At 63.0% G+C, this 17,722-nt stretch overlaps 1 protein-coding gene across 1 annotated transcript; it reads right to left on the bottom strand.

Moving 5' to 3' along the window:
* Positions 1-1,045: 1,045 nt before the first annotated feature.
* On the bottom strand, positions 1,046-11,344 carry CTSD (cathepsin D). Its single transcript, XM_027090909.1, has 9 exons — positions 11,142-11,344; positions 8,907-9,066; positions 6,719-6,842; positions 6,136-6,254; positions 4,474-4,700; positions 2,712-2,834; positions 2,196-2,340; positions 2,003-2,101; positions 1,046-1,923 (listed from the first exon to the last, which is right to left on the bottom strand). Exons 1-9 carry the CDS (start codon positions 11,210-11,212, stop codon positions 1,756-1,758), a joined length of 1,236 nt encoding a protein of 411 aa, XP_026946710.1. The 5' UTR covers positions 11,213-11,344; the 3' UTR covers positions 1,046-1,755.
* Positions 11,345-17,722: the final 6,378 nt, after the last annotated feature.

Raw genomic sequence — 17,722 nt, 5'->3', positions numbered from 1 at the left:
GAGTGGAGAGCAGGCCCGGGATGGTCAACGGGCAGGGGGTGAGGGGAGGGGTGCGTCCTCCCTGGCAGCCCTGTCCTACAGCCCTGCAGAGCTCTGCCAGCTCCCAGCTCGAGTTTCAGGTGCAGAGAACACCGGGCACGTGTTCACGACTCTCGTAATTCTGGAAGGCGCTTGCTAAGGGCTCAGCTCTGGGGTGCAGCCCCCGGGCCCCCTGGGGCCAGGTCAGTGACAGCCACAGCCCTGCTGGCTGAGAAGGCACCAGGATAGCGACAAATATCACATCAGCCAGACCCCTACACCTGCAGGGGGTGGGTTCCAAGGAGTCGTCCAGAGTTACCCATTCCTGAAGAATCTGCCCACCACCAAGTGTTCACAAACTCCTATTCATCCCTCAAACCCCCCTGGCTGTGCAGCTGCTTCTGACCACTCCCGCCTACCCCCACCAAACAGGCCAGACCAGCCAGGAAGTCACTGTGGCCTGAGGGGATTCCTAACTTCAATCCCTGCAACCCCAGGACTCCAGGCTGGCCTGCTCCAGCATCGGCATGGCTCACACACAGAGATACGGCTTCCAGGGGCTGTTGAAGAGGCCCAGATGAGAGGTGGGCTGCCCAGGTGGCACCAGCCTCATCAGGTCTCTTTCCTAGGCCGGAATCATGCGTGCAGGGGGATCAGGGAACACTGCCGGGCCCCACTGCTGGTGGAACATTTTCCAAGGAAACATGGAGGACACTCACCTGGACCTGAAAACCATGCCTCCATGAAGGTACTCACATAAGAAGCCCTGTGCTGTGCCCCACCCTGCTGATCACTGCTCCAGGCCCCCATACAAGCCAGTCCCCCACCAGTGGCGTCTTGGCCACGAGGCTGGGCAGGAGGCGAAAGTCTTGGGGTCTGGGTCTGTGAGCCAGGCCCAGGGCAACCCCAGAGGTGCACCCCAGGGTAGCTGGGTCAGCCCTCCCTCTGAAGTGACAGCAGGGCATCTGCCACACCAGCTCCTTCCCCACCACCCTCCCCACCAAGCACAAAACACGCCGACACACAGTAAGAGGCCTAGACGGATTTTATTTTCATGCCAACTTTGCTCCCGGCAACTCAAGAAGGGGGCAGCCGCAGGGAAGGCCGGCACCAGCCCCCTCCCCTCCTACCCCATCCCCAGGCCAGAGAACACCCTCAATGTCCTCCACAACGGAGTCAAGCCCCAGGATGACCCCACCGAGGCCTCACAGGACTAGCTTTTGTCCCCTGCCACCCCTGCCAGCTCCTTCCAGCTCATCCTCAGGCCTCAGCTGGCCCCTTCCTTGCCGGGTCTAGGGCAGACGGGTGGGGGCCGCAGTGCAGGGCGCCGGGCCCCAGCTGCACGGAGGGGCAACTGAGAGTGCAGCCTGGCACTGGGCGGTACCGGGTGGCCAGGCCCCCGAGGTGCAGGCTGGGGAGGGAACTACCCCGGGGCTGGGGGTCCTAGGATGCACAGCGCCCAGCTTCCAGGTTAGAGAACGGAGCCTGTGCACCACAGCCACCCACTGGCTCCGCCCCCCACCCGCCCCTCCAGCAGACAGACAGACAAGCAGGCAGCTTTTCCGAAACCAGGGAGGGGGAAACCACAGAAGGGAACCCGGGCAGCCTCCAGAGAGCTGTGCTGTGAGTGTGAGTGTGAGTGTGAGTGTGTGGCGGGGTGGGGTGGCCGGGAGGGCAGGGGTGAGGCCTTCTCCTCCTCGACCCTCCTCCGGACTCTGCCAGCGGGCGGGGAGCCAGCTATGGCCTGGCAGCCTCGGCCAGGCCCACCCGGTTCTGGTCGCGGTCGAACACGGCATAGTAGCGGCCGATGAACACGTCGCCCAGGATCCAGAGCGGCCCGCCGGGCGGGGGGATGTCCATGCCCATGAAGCCGCTTAGGCACATGGTCCTCCCAGCCTGCGACACCTGTGACGGCCAACGGAGGTCAGCACCCAGGCCGCGCCCTTGGGTGTGCTCCGCCCCACGCCCCCAGCCCCCAGCTCACCTTGAGCGTGTAGTCCTCTGGGGACAGCGTGTAGTCTTTAGCCCCCAGCTTCACGGTGACCTTGGGCAGGCTGGACACCTTCTCGCAGGGGATCATGTACTAAGGGGGGACGAGGAGACGCTGCATGTGCGGGGGGAGGGGCACGGCGGCCCGGGGTGCCCGTCCTCCCCACCCGGCCCCGCCGCCTGCTCACCTCGCCCTGGATCAGCGGCACGGCCCCGATGGCTTTCTGCAGCTCCCGCACCTCCTCCACGGGGCCCACGATGAGGGAGGTGCCCGTGTCCACGATGGCCTCACAGCCCCCCTTACACAAGGTCAGGCTGCTGCCCACATCTACCCTGCAGCGAGGTGGTGTGAGTCCCCTCCCAGGGCCACCTGGAGACCCCGCCCCCACTGCAGGACTCAGCCCAAGCAGAGTTGGGTGGGAGGGGAGGGGAGGGGAGGCGGCTGGAGAAGCCAAGAGCAGGGTTAACAGTCCCCTAGGCAGCCTGTGGACGAGGGGACACTGGCTGGAGCCCGGGTACGAGAGCTCGGCTGGGCACCAGAAGGTGGCCAGAGCACCTAGGGCTGGCGGGACACAGGGTCCAGGCCCACCCTGCCCGGCCCCCCTCCACCGCAACAAGGCCCTGCTGAGTGCGAGGCCGGGGGCGGGGTCCCCACAAGCCACGCCCCCTGGGGAGCCAAGGGAGGGGCCCGACCTAGTACTCACTGGTCCATGTGGACCTGCCAGTAGGCCATGCGTGTGACGTTGTGGTAGATCAGCGAGCCTTTGTAGTACTTGGGGTCGGTGCCGCCCAGCATCAGCTCACCCCCGGGTTGTGCATTTGGGTCCCTGGGGGGGGAAGGAGGGAGGGAGTCTGCTGCCCTGCCCACCCCTGCACCAGGCGTCCAGCCCGAGGACTGGGTGGACAGGCACAGGCTGGGACCAGGTCAGAAATCAGGAATGGGAGGAGCGATCTCAGCAGGTGCCCCAGAGCAGGACTCTTCCTGGGCGGGCAGGGGTGGAAGTATCCAGAAGGGGGGAGGGGCTCTGATCCTACAACCAGTGTGGGCCGCAGGCCAAGCCCCATCCTGAGCAGAAGAGATCCTGCTTGGGCCTCTGGGCTCCTGGTCTGCCAGCTGAGGACGGCCAGGGTCAGGCCAGCAGGCAGACGGGAACATGAATGCTGACAGCCCAGGAGCAGGGACCTCACCTGCCTGAAGAAAAACCAAGGGCTTCCAGGAGGTGCCGGCAACCCTGAGAGAAGCTGAGCCAGCTGTTCCTGCCCCAGGCCCTTTGCACCTGCGGCTCCCGAGGATGACCTCCATCCAGATCCTTCCATGACTCGCTCCCCCTTCGGATCTCAGCTTTTGACTCTCCCCACCTCTCATTTACGCTTATGTTAATACTCTGAGCTCAGCATGTCTGCCCGGCTGTCCCCAGCACGCAGAAACGCCTTGCTGAGCTTGTCCTTCCGCCAGCACTGTGGCCTCCACCTCCGTCACCTCCAAAACCCATTGTGTGGAAAGCAGATCTCACCTCCAGTGCCCCTCCGCACCCTCAGCCCTGCCCTTGCAAGCCCACTTCCTGCCTCAGCCCATCACCCGGGGAGTCATAGCGCTGGGCCACCCGTCCCCAGTCCCAGGCCTGGCCAATCTCCCGGGTCCACTGCACCTCGTCTGACTCCCCTGGACCCAAGAACTCAGGGGGAACGGCCCTACTGTTCACCTGCACCCCAGCATCTAGCAGGTGGCCTGGCCCCAAGTAGCTGCTGAGTATTTGCCACTGACCTAGCAAAGGACAGAAGGCAGTTCCCACAGAGGCCAGGCCGAGGGCTCTGGGCTGGAATTCCGCCAGTAATGCCCGGGGTCAGACCCCGGGGGGGGCACGTAGGGCTCGGTGACCATGAGCAGAGCTCAGGGCAGCGGCCACCCGGCCCACGCCCTGCCGCAGCCTCACCCTCAGCACAGCTGCATCCCCCTCCCGTCTGGGCTCCCTCTCGAGGCCCGCAGCACTGTCGTCCTGGGAAGAGGCCGGGAACTGGAAGAGTGAGACCCCTCCCCAAGGACCCCCTCCCCAGCAGCACCCCTGGGGAGGCCTCCCACATGACATCGCCCCAAGCCCTCCCCGAGGTCACCCCCGCAGGAAAACCCTGGCCCTCTTGCCTCCAGAACTCCTGTCACAGATTGAGGCTCGTGGCCTGGTCCCCTGTGGGCCGAAAATGACCCGGGGGCTAAGACCACATCTGCCCATCACCAGGCCCGGGAATGGTGGGCAGACTGACGTGGGGGGGAACCCTGCCAAGACCCCGGCCCAGCTCTGGCTCTCCAAGATCCCAGACCCCGGTGAGACACAGCCTTCTGGAGGGGCTGCCTGTCCGTCTGTGAGAGGGCGCCAACCCATCCTGCAGTCGGAGGTCAGGAGCTGTGACCCAGCGCCTGGCCGGGGGCCACGGGAAGGGCCAGCATGACAGGGACTCGCCCTAACCCACCTGTTCAGGTAGAAGGAGAAGATGTTCTTGTCCACCAGCTTCTGCTGCATCAGGTTGTCAAAGACAGGCACCACGCTGTTCACGGAGATGCGGGGGTAGGCCATGCCCAGGATGCCGTCAAACTTGGCTGCGATGAAGGTGATGCCCGGCTGCTTGGTGGCCTCCCCGAAGGTCTGCCTCTCCACCTTGATGCTGCCCAGGCTCGACAGCCCTGATTTGCAGGGCACCTGAGGGCCACGGCGGCGGGGAGGAGTCAGTGGGCCACGTGGCCCGCCAAGCCCAACGCTGGACCCTGGGCAGCCCATCACCTCCCGTCCCTGCGAGGGCAGCCACGGCTACAAAGCCCAGCTCAGTCGGTGCCTGTCACGTAGCACACAGGAGACTCAAGAAGGGCAGAGGACCCAGAAGGAAGGGCTGGCAACCCCGGCCGGACACAGGTGGGGACAACAGGGGTGCGGGGCCCACACTCTGCCAGGAATATTTCAAGGATAGATGCAAACGGAGGGAGGAGGGAGGGTGGGGTTGTGAGCTCAGGCTTTCCCACCCACAGCTCTCCCTTCTGGCCTGTTCCTGCCCTTGGGGAACCCGTGACCCGACCCAGGACTCAAGGCCACACATCCCCCCTGCCCCACCCCTGCCACCCCCCCACCACCACCACCAGGAGCTGCAGATAAAGACAGCACAGGATGTGGGAAGAAACGGCTGTTTGGAGCTGAACCTAGGAGGGGAACGTGCTGGGTGACATCCCATCTCAGGCCCAGAGAGAACCTGGCGGAGGAGCCCCTGCAGATAAACCTGGGCAGGCAGATAAGGAGGGGGAGGGGTGGCCCACAGGGAACCACAGTGCCCCTGACCCTCCCCCCACGCCTCTGCCATTCCCCCATCCAAGTACTGCAGTACGCGGCCTTCCCGGGGCTGGGGGCTGCGAGGGGACCATCTTCTGCTTTGCTCCTCTTCCTCTACAAGTCCCAACCCGGGCCCCTCCTGTGGCCTGGCCCCAGCAGCTCCACCCCAGAGCTCGTGAGAGGCGCAGGGGCACGGGCAGAGCCCACAAGGGCCCCTCAGCCCTCCCCGGGGCAGGTGGGCACATCCTGCAGGCGCCCCCTGCCCCCCAGCAACCCCGGCTGCTGCCCACTCCCGCCCAGCATCCTCTGCAGGTGCCCCTCTGCCAGCAGCTCCAGCTGCAGGAACCCCGGCCATGCCTGACCCCATCACCCAACGGCATCTCAAAGCCAACACGTCAGCACGGGACCCCATCTTCCCACTGGCTCTTCCACCCAGCTCTGTGGCCAGGGGCCTCACCACTAATCACCCACGGGGGTCCTGGTCCCAGAGCCCTGCCCGGCGCTCTTACCCCTGTGCCTCAATGGCTCTCTGCCCACTTCCCCTTCCGATCTCCCAGCTGTCACCCAGCCAGCACGCGCGACCACGTCCACCCCGTCCCCGTCCCCGTCCCCGTCCCACTACCACTTCCTCACCACCAAGCACACTGAGCTGCCCCACCTCTGGGCCTTTGCTCAAGCTGAACCCCCAGGCCCCTCGCTCAGCTGACCACTGCTCGCCTCCCGAACTAAAGAGCTCCTCTGGGGAGCTGGCACAGACCCCTGCCCTGGGGTTGAGGGCAAACCCCCTCCATGGGGAGTGGCCCAGAGACGGACTCACCGACACGGTGTCCTGGCTCAGGTACCCGGACAGGCTGCCTGAGCCGTAGTGGATGTCGAAGGATGTGCCGTTCTTCACGTACGTGCTGGACTTGCCACTGTTGTACTTGTGGTGGGTCCCTGCACCGGCCGGGAGCCCGTCAGGCTGCCCGCCGGGCCACGACCAGACCCGCTGGGCACCCCCGCCGCCTGCTGCAGCCCGTCCACCAACCACCCTCCCAACTCGCTCCATCCTTGGCTCCCACGGTCCCAGCCCAGATGCGAGCAAGGGTGGAGACCCCAGGGAGGGAAGCCTGTCTGGTGTGGCCGAGAGGTGGGAGCTGCGAGCTGCCCACAAGGTGCCAGGACAGGGCCACCAGAGGTCTGCGCCTGCCCACCGCTACGCCCCAGGACTGAGGAGGTGGGCCGAGGCTGGACAGCTGAGCCCTAGCGCCCGCGGGGACAGCGCATGCGGGAGAGGGATGGAGGGCTGCATGCCCCTCCCTAGGGCCGCTACCCTCCTGTGTCCATGGCAGGCAGGGGCTGGGCCCGGCCCTCGGTCTCCCCCTGGCCACCAGGGAGAGGCGTGGGACAGGCTGACTTACAGCAGGCGATGTCCAGCAGCTTGCAGTGGATAGACGGGACCCACAGATTGGAAGAGCCGGTGTCGAAGACCACCGTGAAGCACTGCGGGGGCGTCCCGATGCCGATCTCCCCATAGTACTGGGCCTGGGTGGGAGGTAGGGTCTGTCAGGGCTAGGGCAAGGGGCACCCTCACCTCCCCACGGGGCCCAGAGAAGGCCCGGGCCAGGGGAGGGGCCCAGGGTCAGATCTGCTGCCTCGGCTGCCCACCCCCACCTGCCCCCCCGAGCCCTCGGTCCTGGTACCCATGGGCACTTCGGGTTCCAGGGCCCCTGGGGGCCACCCCGCCCCTGCCTGCATGTGAGCTGGGGGACGACCACCCCATGTGAAAGACCCAAAGCCAGCAGTGGAGTCAGTGTCGCGAGAGGGTTGAAACGCCTGCCTGAAGACCCTGTGATTCACGGGTCCAGGGCCCCAGGAGGGAAGACCTCCTCCCAGCGTGAGGGTCAAGTCAGGGCCTGACTCTGGGGCCTCAGGTTCCACAGGGCCAAGCCTGGAGGGCCCCCAGGCAGAGGGACTCAGGTGGCCGAGGGCGCAGGCTGAATCCCTCACTGCCAGCCATGCTGCCTTCACTGCTCTGGGCCTCAGTGTTCCCACCTGCATACAGGGCAGCAGAGGCTGCCCCGGGGGAGGCCCAGGTGCTGACCAAGGGCTCAGGTGAGCATGAAGGGGGCACGTGACCCTTGGAGCCTCCCAGGGAAACCCCGTCTTTGGCCTCTCGCAGGTCAGAGGACGTGGGCGTTTTTGTCTGGAGTCATCTGGGCCTTGCCTCCCGGGCACTCCCTTCCCCAGGGAGGAGGGAGGCTGGGCCACCAGTTGCTGCAGGATTCTGGCTCCAACCCCTCCAGTCACCTCTTGCCGGCCACTTCGGCGGCCGCTGACTCATGACCCGACAGAAGTGGCCAGACTTGGGGGGGGGGGGAGGGGGGTCAGAGAATGACTCAGCAAATCTCCGTCGTGTGTGTGTGTGTGTGTGTGTGTGTGTGTGTGTGTGTGTGTGAATGTGAGTATGTGTCTGTGTGTGTGTATGCGCGTGTCCGCGCGCGTGTATGTGTGTGCACGTGTGTATGTATGTGTGTGAATGTGAGTATGTGTGTGTGAATGTGAGTATGTGTGTGTGTGCATGTGCGCGTGCATGCGCACTGGGGGGACAGGAACCAGGAACTGGTCCGTCAGGCCCCAGGCAGACGGCCCCTCTGACCAGCCTGATCACATGCCTGTGAGGCCACAGCTTCCTGGCACGGCTGGGGCTCCAACCAGGCAGGACAGAGGGCAAGGCCACCCGTCCCAACCCTAAGTGGACCAGAGGATGGATGGCAGCAAGGAGCTGGCTCCCCAAGACCTCGGGGGCAGGGGGTGCAAAGAGGATGTCACCTGGGCAGCCCCAGAGGTACCAGGCTGGGGCCCAGGACCTGGCCCCAGCTTGCTGTTTGGCTTCCAGAATGTTCCACGTCTGAGCCTGTTTCCCCCTCAACGGGCAGTGGGCATAAGGGCTGGCCGCTGACCGAAGAGGAAGGTAGGGCCCAGGGACTGGGCCACAGGTTGCCCCAGGCCTTCCAGCAGAATGGGCAAGAGCACAGAAGCTCCAGGGCAGTCAGTGCTGCCTGGGCACACAGGCGATCCAAGCTCAGGGACCCCCAGGCCCCCACCCACAGACTCTCGGGCAGGCCTGGGCCCGATCCTGGGCTCCTCCGTGCCGTGCCCAGCGCCCTCATCCGTAGGGGCTGACACAGCTCCCCCCAGGCTGACCGCCAGGATGAAGACGCCGGCCCAGCTCTGAGCTGACGGGGGCGGTACGTGGGGGAGACACCAGGGAGGTGCCAGGGCCGCGCAAGTCAACCCTCTCAGCCCCCCGGGATGAGGACCAGGGCGGGCAGGGGAGCTGGGGAGGATGCGGGAGGTCAGAGCCCTCAGTCTGGAGGGGGTTGTGGGCAACGGCCATGGCGAAGGGCATGGCTCAGAAGCCCCTCCCCCATACCATGCAGCTGAAGCCCCCAAAACCACTGGGGCTGAGAACACGAGTATTTCACCCAAATCCGCGCTGGCTCACAGAACTTGTCTTAAGAGCCAGCCCCTGTCTACAACTGTGTCCGTAGTCAACCCGCTCCCCCAGCCCCTGGCCGCAACCCCCCCGCCCCCACCAAAACTCACATCCATGTAGTTCTTGAGAATCTCAGGAATGGGCCCCTGGGTCACAGTGGGCACCCCCTGGGAGTATTTTGAAATGGGGCCCTTGGCGATCAGGTCTTCCATGGGGCCCCCCATTTCCGACATGGTCCGGCGGATGGATGTGAACTTGTGCAGTGGAATCCTGTCAAGACAGGGGTCCGGGCTCGTCAGGGCTGGCTGGCTGCCACCCCACCTGGAGGCTCCCCCACCCACATCCAAGCTGGAGGCCCAACCGCCCCCCCAGACACCTGCACCCCACTGTCCCTACTCTGGGCCCGTTCTGGTCTCTTCTGACCAGTGCGGGCTATGAGGGTGTCGGTGGTCACCTGTCACGTCTGCCCAAAGCCCTCTGTGGAGTCCCATTTGCCTGGCCCTCTGGCCAAACCCGCCACTCTCCACGCAGACCCCACGTTGAGATGGTCCCAGTTTACCCATCTGAGTTATGGGGTGGCCACCTCCTGCCTGTCAGATGGGACTTCCAGGTCACCCCCTCCGAGAAGCCCTCCTTGCCCACCCCCCAGTCCCCCTCACATGACCCCGTTTCCTTGCAGTCCTCACCCCAGGCCACACTGAGCCCAGCGGCTCTCTCCCCACACAGGCCGAAGAGGGGCAAGGTTGGCGCCTGGACCCTGGAGGCGGGGGCTTCCAGGCCTGCCTTCCTCCACGCAAGCCCCAGTGCCCCGCCTGGAGCACCCTTCCCAGCACACACGCCAGCCTGGGTGGCCCACCCAGCAGGAGGGAGCACAGTGAGGGGCCCTTCTCCATCCCCAGCTCCCCAGGGGTCTGAACCCACCCCAGGAGGTGGGAGAGGAGAGCCACCAGACCAAACAGAGCTACTGGATGAAATGTCTTCCCAGCTCTGGGGACCTTCGAGTTCAAGGTCACAGCTGGCTCTTCCTCGCAGGCCAAGGGCGTGCTCCAGGAAGATGGGCCTTTCACCTCTTGCCCAAGACCAGAGAGGCTGGAAAAGCCTGAGGTTCTTGCCTGGGGGGAGGGAGGGACACGCCCTCCAGCAACTAAGGAAACAGGTGCCTGCGGTCCCATAGGATTGCGAGATGTGAAGGGCTGGGGTTCAGCTGCCCCAAGAGGCCCCAGGCTTCCTTCCCCACTGCCGTCCACCCCCGGGGGAGGGCCTGGGGCTGAGGCCAGAGCAGGCTCAAGCCTGCAGGAGCTCCGCCACAACTGCTCCAGCTGGGACTACTCGCCCCCAGGCCACAGCGCACACAGGCGCCCACTCAAGAGCCCACACAAGCCAGCCCTTCGGCAAGGCTCGGTCCGCTCTGGCCCCAGCCAGCTCCTGCAGCCCTGAGACCTCACCCACCTGCCCACAGGCAAAGGCCCACAACAGAGGTGGAAGCATGCCTGCCCCAGCCGAGCACAAAGGCCCCGCGGGGGGTGAGGGGGGCAAGGGTGGGGGCAGGAAGGGGTGGGCGCACCGCACCCCTCCCCTGCTGGGCGAGCAGGCTGCCTTGCGAGGCCGGGAGGGTGGGGGACCCTCCGCCTAGCTGACACAGCACGGCACAGCCTGGACCAGGCCTGATAGTCCGTGGAGTCACTGGGCCCAGTGGAGCCCCCCAGGCCTGAGGAGGGCATGGTCCTCACTGGGGGCGGCTGGTGTTGCTGCGACAAAGCCCCAGCCCCAGGGTGGGGGGAGCCGCCCACAGCCTGGTGCCGGCTGGGCCGTTCTCCCAGACCCACTCCTTAGGCCGACTCCCTCTGGACTCCGGGACGTGTGGGTCTTCTGGTGTCCAGAGGGTCTCCCAGCCGGCCCAGGACCTATGGTAAGATCTCATGGGACACACCAGGTGGGACCACAACCAGTTCACATCTAGTAAAGGGGACCCCAGGCAGGAAAATGACTTGCCCAGGCTCAGCGGGCTCCTGGGCCTACCCCTCGGTTTCCCGACTTCCACCCGAGAGCGGGCCCTGAGTACAGGCTCCCACCCTACCTGTCCTGGGGACGCTGGGTCGGCTCCCAGTCACAGCCGCCCTCCCTCCTGCTTCCTCCGGTCCCCCCAAGGCCGACCCCATGGTGGTAGAGAGGAAGGGTCGCGGGGCTGACGGGGGCCCTGGGCGAGCCCCGCACCTGCAGAGGTCCCCCCGCCCCGCCCGAGGGTGGACCCTGCAGTAGTCCGCGGGGGCGGCAGAGCCGCATGCCGCGCGGGGCGCTCAGGCGGTGCCCGGGAGTCACCGGGGCGCGCGAGCTGCGGGGCTCACCTGACGAGCGCGGCGGCGGGCGCGGCCAGCAGGCCGAGGGCGAGCAGCAGCAGCAGGCAGGGGGTCTGCATGGCGGCGGCGACCCGGTCGGAGCGGACAGTCCGAGAGGTCGCGCGCTTATAGCCGGGATGACGGCGCAAGTCGGGACGGGTCAGCTGACCGGCTTGTTTGCACCCCGGCTGATCACGTGGGCCGCCGGCGGCGGCGCGGGGGCGGGGCCGGGGCGGGGCCGGGGCGGGGCGACCCCGGGCCCGGAACAGACTCTCCGGCTCGGGCCCGCGCACTGCGGGCGGGGATGCGCTCGCCGCCCGTCCCAGTCGGGCCCTGCCCTGACCCCCCCCCCCCCGAGAATTACCGAGACCCGGCCGGGGCAGAAGGGGACGGGGCCTGGGACCACCCCCTGGACACCTTAGCCGGGCGACGTCCCCGGAGCCGCGGCTCCTTCCCCGCCCCAGGCGCGCGGTTGTGCAGGGCGCCCTGCTCCATCCTCCCCCTCCCCCTGCTCCCTCCAGGGGCGCCCCTGTCCCTCCCACTCTTCCTTCACCCTGGGAATCTCCCAGGTACCCCCTCTGGAAGCTCCAGCCACCCTCATCCTCCCTCTCCAGGTGTCCACAGCCCTCCCACCCCCAAGTACCCCTCCCCAGAGCAGCACCTGGCCTGGCCCTGCCCGGGTCACCCTGGGCCCTCCTTCCTGTGTAACCGGACACCGCACCGTCCCCACCAGGCCCCAAATCTCAAAGGATGCTGTGGCGGGGGGAGGGGGCGGGAAGGGAGGGAGGTCTCGGCCGCAGGTACTCCCGATCAGTTTTTACGGGCCTCAGGGGTAGGAGAGCCCCTTGCTCTGGCCAGTGCTCAGCCCTGACTGAAGCCACAGTGACCTGGTCAGCAACCATTCCTTCCTGCCCAGCCTGCTCCCCAAGGAGAGGGCCAGCTCCATCCCTCCACCCTCAGTCCCAGCCAGAGGAGGAAAGAATTTGGACAGGTCATTTCAGAGAACGTCATGTCAAGAAGGAAATTAAGCAGGAGAATGTGCTAGGAAGTGACCACTGTGGGGGGCGGGCCTCCCTGAGGAGGTGACATTTGTGCAGGATGTGAACAGTGAGAAACCTTCACAAGGGGACTTGCCCAGGGCACTTTTTCGTGAGTGGTCCTCCCAGCTCCCCCACTTAAAGGGGGGCAAACAGGTTCTGTGGCTCACAGAGGCAGGGTTAGAATTCCCGTCTTTTCTGTAACCACTAAATAAACCAGAACCCTGACCTCGGCCACCATCACCGCCTCCACGCTGGTCAGCCTGATGGCTACAGGTGAGTGACCCCCGCCTCGCCCTACCTCCGTACCCAGCCATCACATAAATACTGGGTTCCCTGCTGTGGTTCTAGATGTGAGGACTGAAGCCGGGAGCAAAGCAGGCACACATCCTTGCCCTCGGAATCTGGCCCCGCGCCCTCGGGTCCAAGGCTGTCCTCCGTGCAGGCCCAGAAGTGGGGCCCTTGCACCAGGCGTTATCCCCTCCCTCCCGGCAGGCCAGTATCTTGGAGAGGTCAGCCAAGTCCTGGGTGGGCTGGAGTCTGCCATACAGTGGAAGGGGTCCCAGCTGGTGTCTCCTGGGTCACCGTGCTGGTCCTGATGTCTGGTGGGGACATGATAGCGTGTACCTGTGGTGCTCAGAGACAGACGTCTGAGAAAACACACGTTCAGAGTGTCCTACCTGCTTCTTCTTCAGAGGCATTTCTGAGGCCCCTGGGGGGTCTGGGCAGGAGGCAGCGTGGGTGATCGGAGGGGCCAGAAGCTTGACACGGCAGCCAGTTGTGTCTGGCCCGAGCTGGTGGGAGCCAAGCTGACATCCTTGGTTTTCCCTGAAGGCGGCAGGGGGCTGCCGAGAAGGGACCCTCTGCTGGCCCAAAGGGTGGAGAGGCCCTCACCCACTGCGGAGGCCGTCTGTCCATTTATTACAGAGCAACGATGCTCTCTGTGCTGGTCCCCAGCCCAACCCTTGATGCTCCAGGAGGGAGAGCCCAGGCCCAGATGTGTGTGTGTGTGTGTGGGGGGGTGTCCTGCCCAGGTGAGTCGAGAAGAGTAGCCCCTTCTGGGGGCTCCTCCCTTTGACCTCCGCTCGGCATCTCGTGGGTCAGGCCCTCTGGGACCCTGTGCATCCGTTTTCCCCTCCCAACATGTGACTGTGGGGCACCAGCCGCATGCCAGGCGAGCTCTGGGCGCCGTGGAAATCATGGGAACAAAACAGGATCCCTGCCTTTGTGGAGTTTATACTCCAGGCAGGGGAAACAGAAGATAAAAAGGCTGCTTACACAGGTCACTGTAAGGAGATGATGAAGGGAAAGTCGGGGCAGGGGAGGGACGGCAAGTGACAGGAAGCGGGTGTTGCAATCGGAGAAGCCTCGTGCAAGCACGTTAAGTCAGCTGAGCCCAGGCAGAGCGGGCGGAAGAGATGAGATCAGGGGTCAGAGCAGAGCTTCCCTGCCAGGTCACTCGGACGTCCAGTCACCTAGAGGACCCCGGGTGGGATGAGCTGAGGGTTCTGAGCACCACACGCTGGCCGCCCTGCAGAGCAAGGCGAGGGAGGAAGGGCGACCGTAGACGAGCTTGCAGGCTGGGGCCACCATCCACGTGGGGGCTGAGGTGGCCTGTACTGGGGCGGTGGCCAAGGAGGCTGTGAGAAGCAGCTAGATTCGGGATGCACTTTTGAGGCAGAGCCTGTGGGCTATGCTGATGGATCGGGGAAATGGTGTGCAGTGGAGGGATTAACACTGACGCAGGTGTGTGCACAGTGGCCAGAAGGATGGCAGTTAGCGGCCAAGATGGGGACGGATGCGGGAGGAGGGACGGGGAGGGAGACGGGGAGCTCCGTTTCAGATGTTTGTGACATTGGCATGATGCCCGGGGGACATGCAGTGGCGCTGCTGAGTGGCTGCAGCTACTGGGCTTGGGAGTTGAGGTGAGAGATCCAAGCTGAGACAGAAACTTGAGCGTCATCAATACTCAGCACTTTCTAAACAGTGAGATCAGATGCTAGGAGAGTTGCCTGGGGGCTCCCAGCTTTATGTGGTTAGAGAATTGAGGGGGAACCAGCAAAGGAGACAGCAGGAGCAGCTGGGGACAGGAGGAGTGCCCAAGGAGGGTTGTGGCCCGCCTATGGGCCAGGGGCAGGATGGGACTCTGCACCGACCACGGGACTTAGTGACTTGGCCTGGAGGAGAGCAGTTTCACTGAAGTGGCAGCAGTGATGTTTAAGAGAGAGCAGCTCTTGTAAAGACCTGGTGATCGAGACAGTGTGGTATTGATGCAAAGACAGGCAGATAGATGGGGGAGCTGAACGAAGGAGAGCCCTGCACTCCTGCAGCGGGGAAGGCTCTCTTCTCAATGGACGTGCAGCGGGATGGGAGGGCCTCGATCCCTCCCTCACACCACACACAGCTGTCAAAATCCCAGGTGGGTTAGGAAGATGGTCAATTCCTTAGGTCAGTTAGATCCACGGTAAATGCATCAGGGGGAAAATGACAAAGGAGGCCGCCTTCATGATCTTGAAACCAACAAAGATTTGTGTTTTAAATAGGAAATGCACAAAACCCACCAAATCTGTGAAAAAGACAGACAGGATTAGGCGAATGAGAAGAGAAGGAGAATGAGGACAGAAGGCATCCAAAATACGTGGAAACTCTTGAAACCCAACAGTCGGCAAGTGCGCAGGATCAGACGCCCCAGCAAAGGAGACGTCCAGAGGACGGAGAAGCCCGTGGAGAGACAGTCACGTCAGCGGGAAACGCACGTTAAAATGGCAACCGGAGGGACTTCCCTGGTGGTCCAGTGGTTAAGAATCCGCCTTCAGATGCAGGGGTCAGGTTCAATCTCTGGTCCGGGAACTAAGATCTCACACGCCGCGGCTAAGCCCATGTGCGCTAGAGCCCACGCGCCACAACTAGAGAGAAACCCATGCGCTGCCACTAAGACCCGATGCAGCCAAATAAATAAATTAATTTAAAAAAACCTAACAGAAAGCCGTCAACCAGATACCTCTACACACCATCAGAGCGGCCAAAACCTGGACATTGACGGCACCAGGTACCGGTGAGGGTGTGAAACAGCGGGAACCCGCACCCATCACTGGTGGGAACGCAGATGGTGCCGTCATTTTAAAGGAAGACGGTTTGGTGGTTTCTTAAAAAACTAAACCTGCTCTTACTATATGATCCAGAAGCTGCGCTCCTTGGTATTTACACAGAGGAGCTAAACACTTCTGTCCACACAAAACCCCGCACACAGATGTTTATAGCAGCTTTTTGCGTAATTGCCAACTCTGGAAACAACCAAAATGCCCTTCAGTAGGTGGATGGATCGATACACTGTGGTCCATCCAGACGATGGAATATTGTTCAACGCTAAAGAGAAATGAGCTATCAAGCCATGAAAAGACGCAGAGGAAACATAGAGGCATATCTGTAAGTGAAAGGAGGTAATCTGAAAAGGCCACACACTCTGTGATTCCAACTGTATGACATTCTGGAAAAGGCAAAATCATGGAGACAGTAAAAGAATCAGTAGTAAAAGAACCGGGGGTTGGAGGAGGGGAGGAGGGGAGGAGGGGAGGAGGGTCAATGGGCAGACTCAGTAGAGCCATTAGTACAGCAGTTAAGAGACTCTGCGTACGATGCTTCAAGTGTAGATACAGGACGTTATGGGTTTCTCAAAACCCATAGAGTGTACAACGCAAGGAGTGAACCTTAATGTCACTCCTTGTGACATTAATGTTAATGTCACTCCTTGTGACTCCTTGTGACATTAATGTTAATAATAATGTATCAATGTCAATAATGTATCATAATAATGTATCAATATTGGCTCATTGATTTTAGCAAATGTATCACTAATGCAAGATGTTAATAATAGTGGACACGTGTGTGTGTGTGTGTGTGCGTGTGTGGGGGGGAAGGTGAGTTCATGGGAACTCTGTACTCTCTGGCAATTTTTCTGTGTATGTAAAACTGTTCTAAAAAATAAAGTATTAATAGAAAAAAGGGCATCAATCTCTCTCAGGGGAAAAGTGATAAATTAGTCTATATCAAGATTGATAACTTCTGTTTCTCAAAAAACACCGTGTTAAGAGAGTGAAGAGGCAAAGCCACAGAGAGGGAAAAACCGTTTTCATTACACAAATCTGACGAGCAACTAGCATCTGAAATATAAAAGGAGCAGCAAACCCATAAAAAGGCAAAACCTAACAGCAAAGCAAACCAGGAGAATGATTTGCTAGACGCTTCGCACACAGGCACAGGGAACCAGGTGCCCAAGAGACAGGAAAAGTGCTTATCTTCCTTTGTCATCAGGAAGGTGCCAGTCAGATCCCAGGTAGGGACCTTACACACCCCCCAGAGTGGCTCCAGTGGAAACACCGGATTAGCTAAGCGTGGCTGAGACGTGGGGCAGACGGACGTGCCAGGGAACGGGGACCGGCCCTTGGAGGGCCATGTAGCCCCGTCCACTGGAGCTGGTCCCCAGCTGTCCTGGTCAGCAGTGCACATCCTGGCTATCGAGGCAGGTGGGGAACGTGACACCATAGCCCCACGAGGAAAGCCCCACGGCCCGTGGAAGCTTCGTCCCTGAGACTGGAGGGGGTGGGCACTCCATGGCACAGCTACAGGCCCGGAGGCCACACAGCCTGCAGGGCGAACGGTAACCACAGGCCACGCAGTGGACCCTGCAGATGCGGGGTGGGGCTGCGGCAGGGCCCCTGGTCCTGCTGTCCTCACCTCCCTCCCATCAGTTTGCGAGGTGAAGGGTGGGGGCTGCAGATGGGCAGTGGGCTCTCTCTGCCCTGGTCTCCCTGCCCCAGGCTCGGGTCTGGCCCGAGGCTTGGAGCCCCCAGCCCTGTGTGAAGCTCTGAGCCTGCTGCTCCCTGGCGCCTGGAGGGAAGGAGGGATGAGGCCCCTGTGAGCCCAGCAGCTGAGAGGGACGGTGAAGGGCAGAGTGGGCAAGGTGCTCCCGGATGCGTCCAGAAGTGGTTTGTCACCAGGTCCTCCCTTAGGTGGGTGGAGGTGCGGCTGGGCTGCTGGGTCATGCCTCTCCCTGTCCTCACTGCCCCGCCCACCTCTAGGGCCTGAGTCACCCTGCCCTCAGGCCCCCAGAACTGGGCCACCCTGACCCCAGGAGGGAGGGGAGGGTGCAGCCCCTGGGGCCCCAGCCATAGGCTCCGGCTAGTAGTGCTGCCGGAGGGAGGGAATTAGCTTCAGATCAGCTGATCTTGGACAGGGACCCACTGGTGGGGGAAGGGTGGGAGGTGTGAGTGGTTGGCAAAGTTAGGGCAGAGGAGGGGGTACCCGGGCACAGGTGGAGGATGGGGGGGGTACATGCTTGGGCCCAGGTAGAGGATCAAGGGGGGTCCATGCCCAGGCACAGGTGGAGGATGGGTGGGTACATGCTTGGGCACAGGTGGAGGATGGGGGGGGGTCCATGCCCAGGAACAGGTGGAGGATGGGGCGGGTCCATGCCCAGGCACAGGTGGAGGATGGGGGGCGTCCATGCCCAGGCACAGGTGGAGGATGGGGGGTGGTCCATGCCCAGGCACAGGT

The sequence above is a fragment of the Aethalodelphis obliquidens genome, unplaced genomic scaffold (assembly GCF_003676395.1).
Source record: "Aethalodelphis obliquidens isolate GAN/ISIS:26980383/991018 unplaced genomic scaffold, ASM367639v1 scaffold69, whole genome shotgun sequence".
In the NCBI taxonomy this organism is placed as follows: domain Eukaryota; kingdom Metazoa; phylum Chordata; class Mammalia; order Artiodactyla; family Delphinidae; genus Aethalodelphis; species Aethalodelphis obliquidens.
The sequence above is the reverse complement of the archived record's forward strand: the minus strand, read 5'-3'. Positions and strand labels throughout refer to the sequence as shown.

What these genes read in the sequence shown, in the direction of transcription:
- CTSD (XM_027090909.1), bottom strand. Translation starts at nt 11,212, where the DNA reads ATGCAGACCCCCTGCCTGCTGCTGCTGCTCGCCCTCGGCCTGCTGGCC. An exon ending in TTCTCCTTCTACCTGAACAG is followed by an intron (nt 2,835 to 4,473) that starts GTGGGTTAGGGC and finishes TTCCCCCCCCAG; the next exon opens with GGACCCAAATGCACAACCCG. An exon ending in TGCCGCTGATCCAGGGCGAG is followed by an intron (nt 2,102 to 2,195) that starts GTGAGCAGGCGG and finishes GTCCCCCCTTAG; the next exon opens with TACATGATCCCCTGCGAGAA.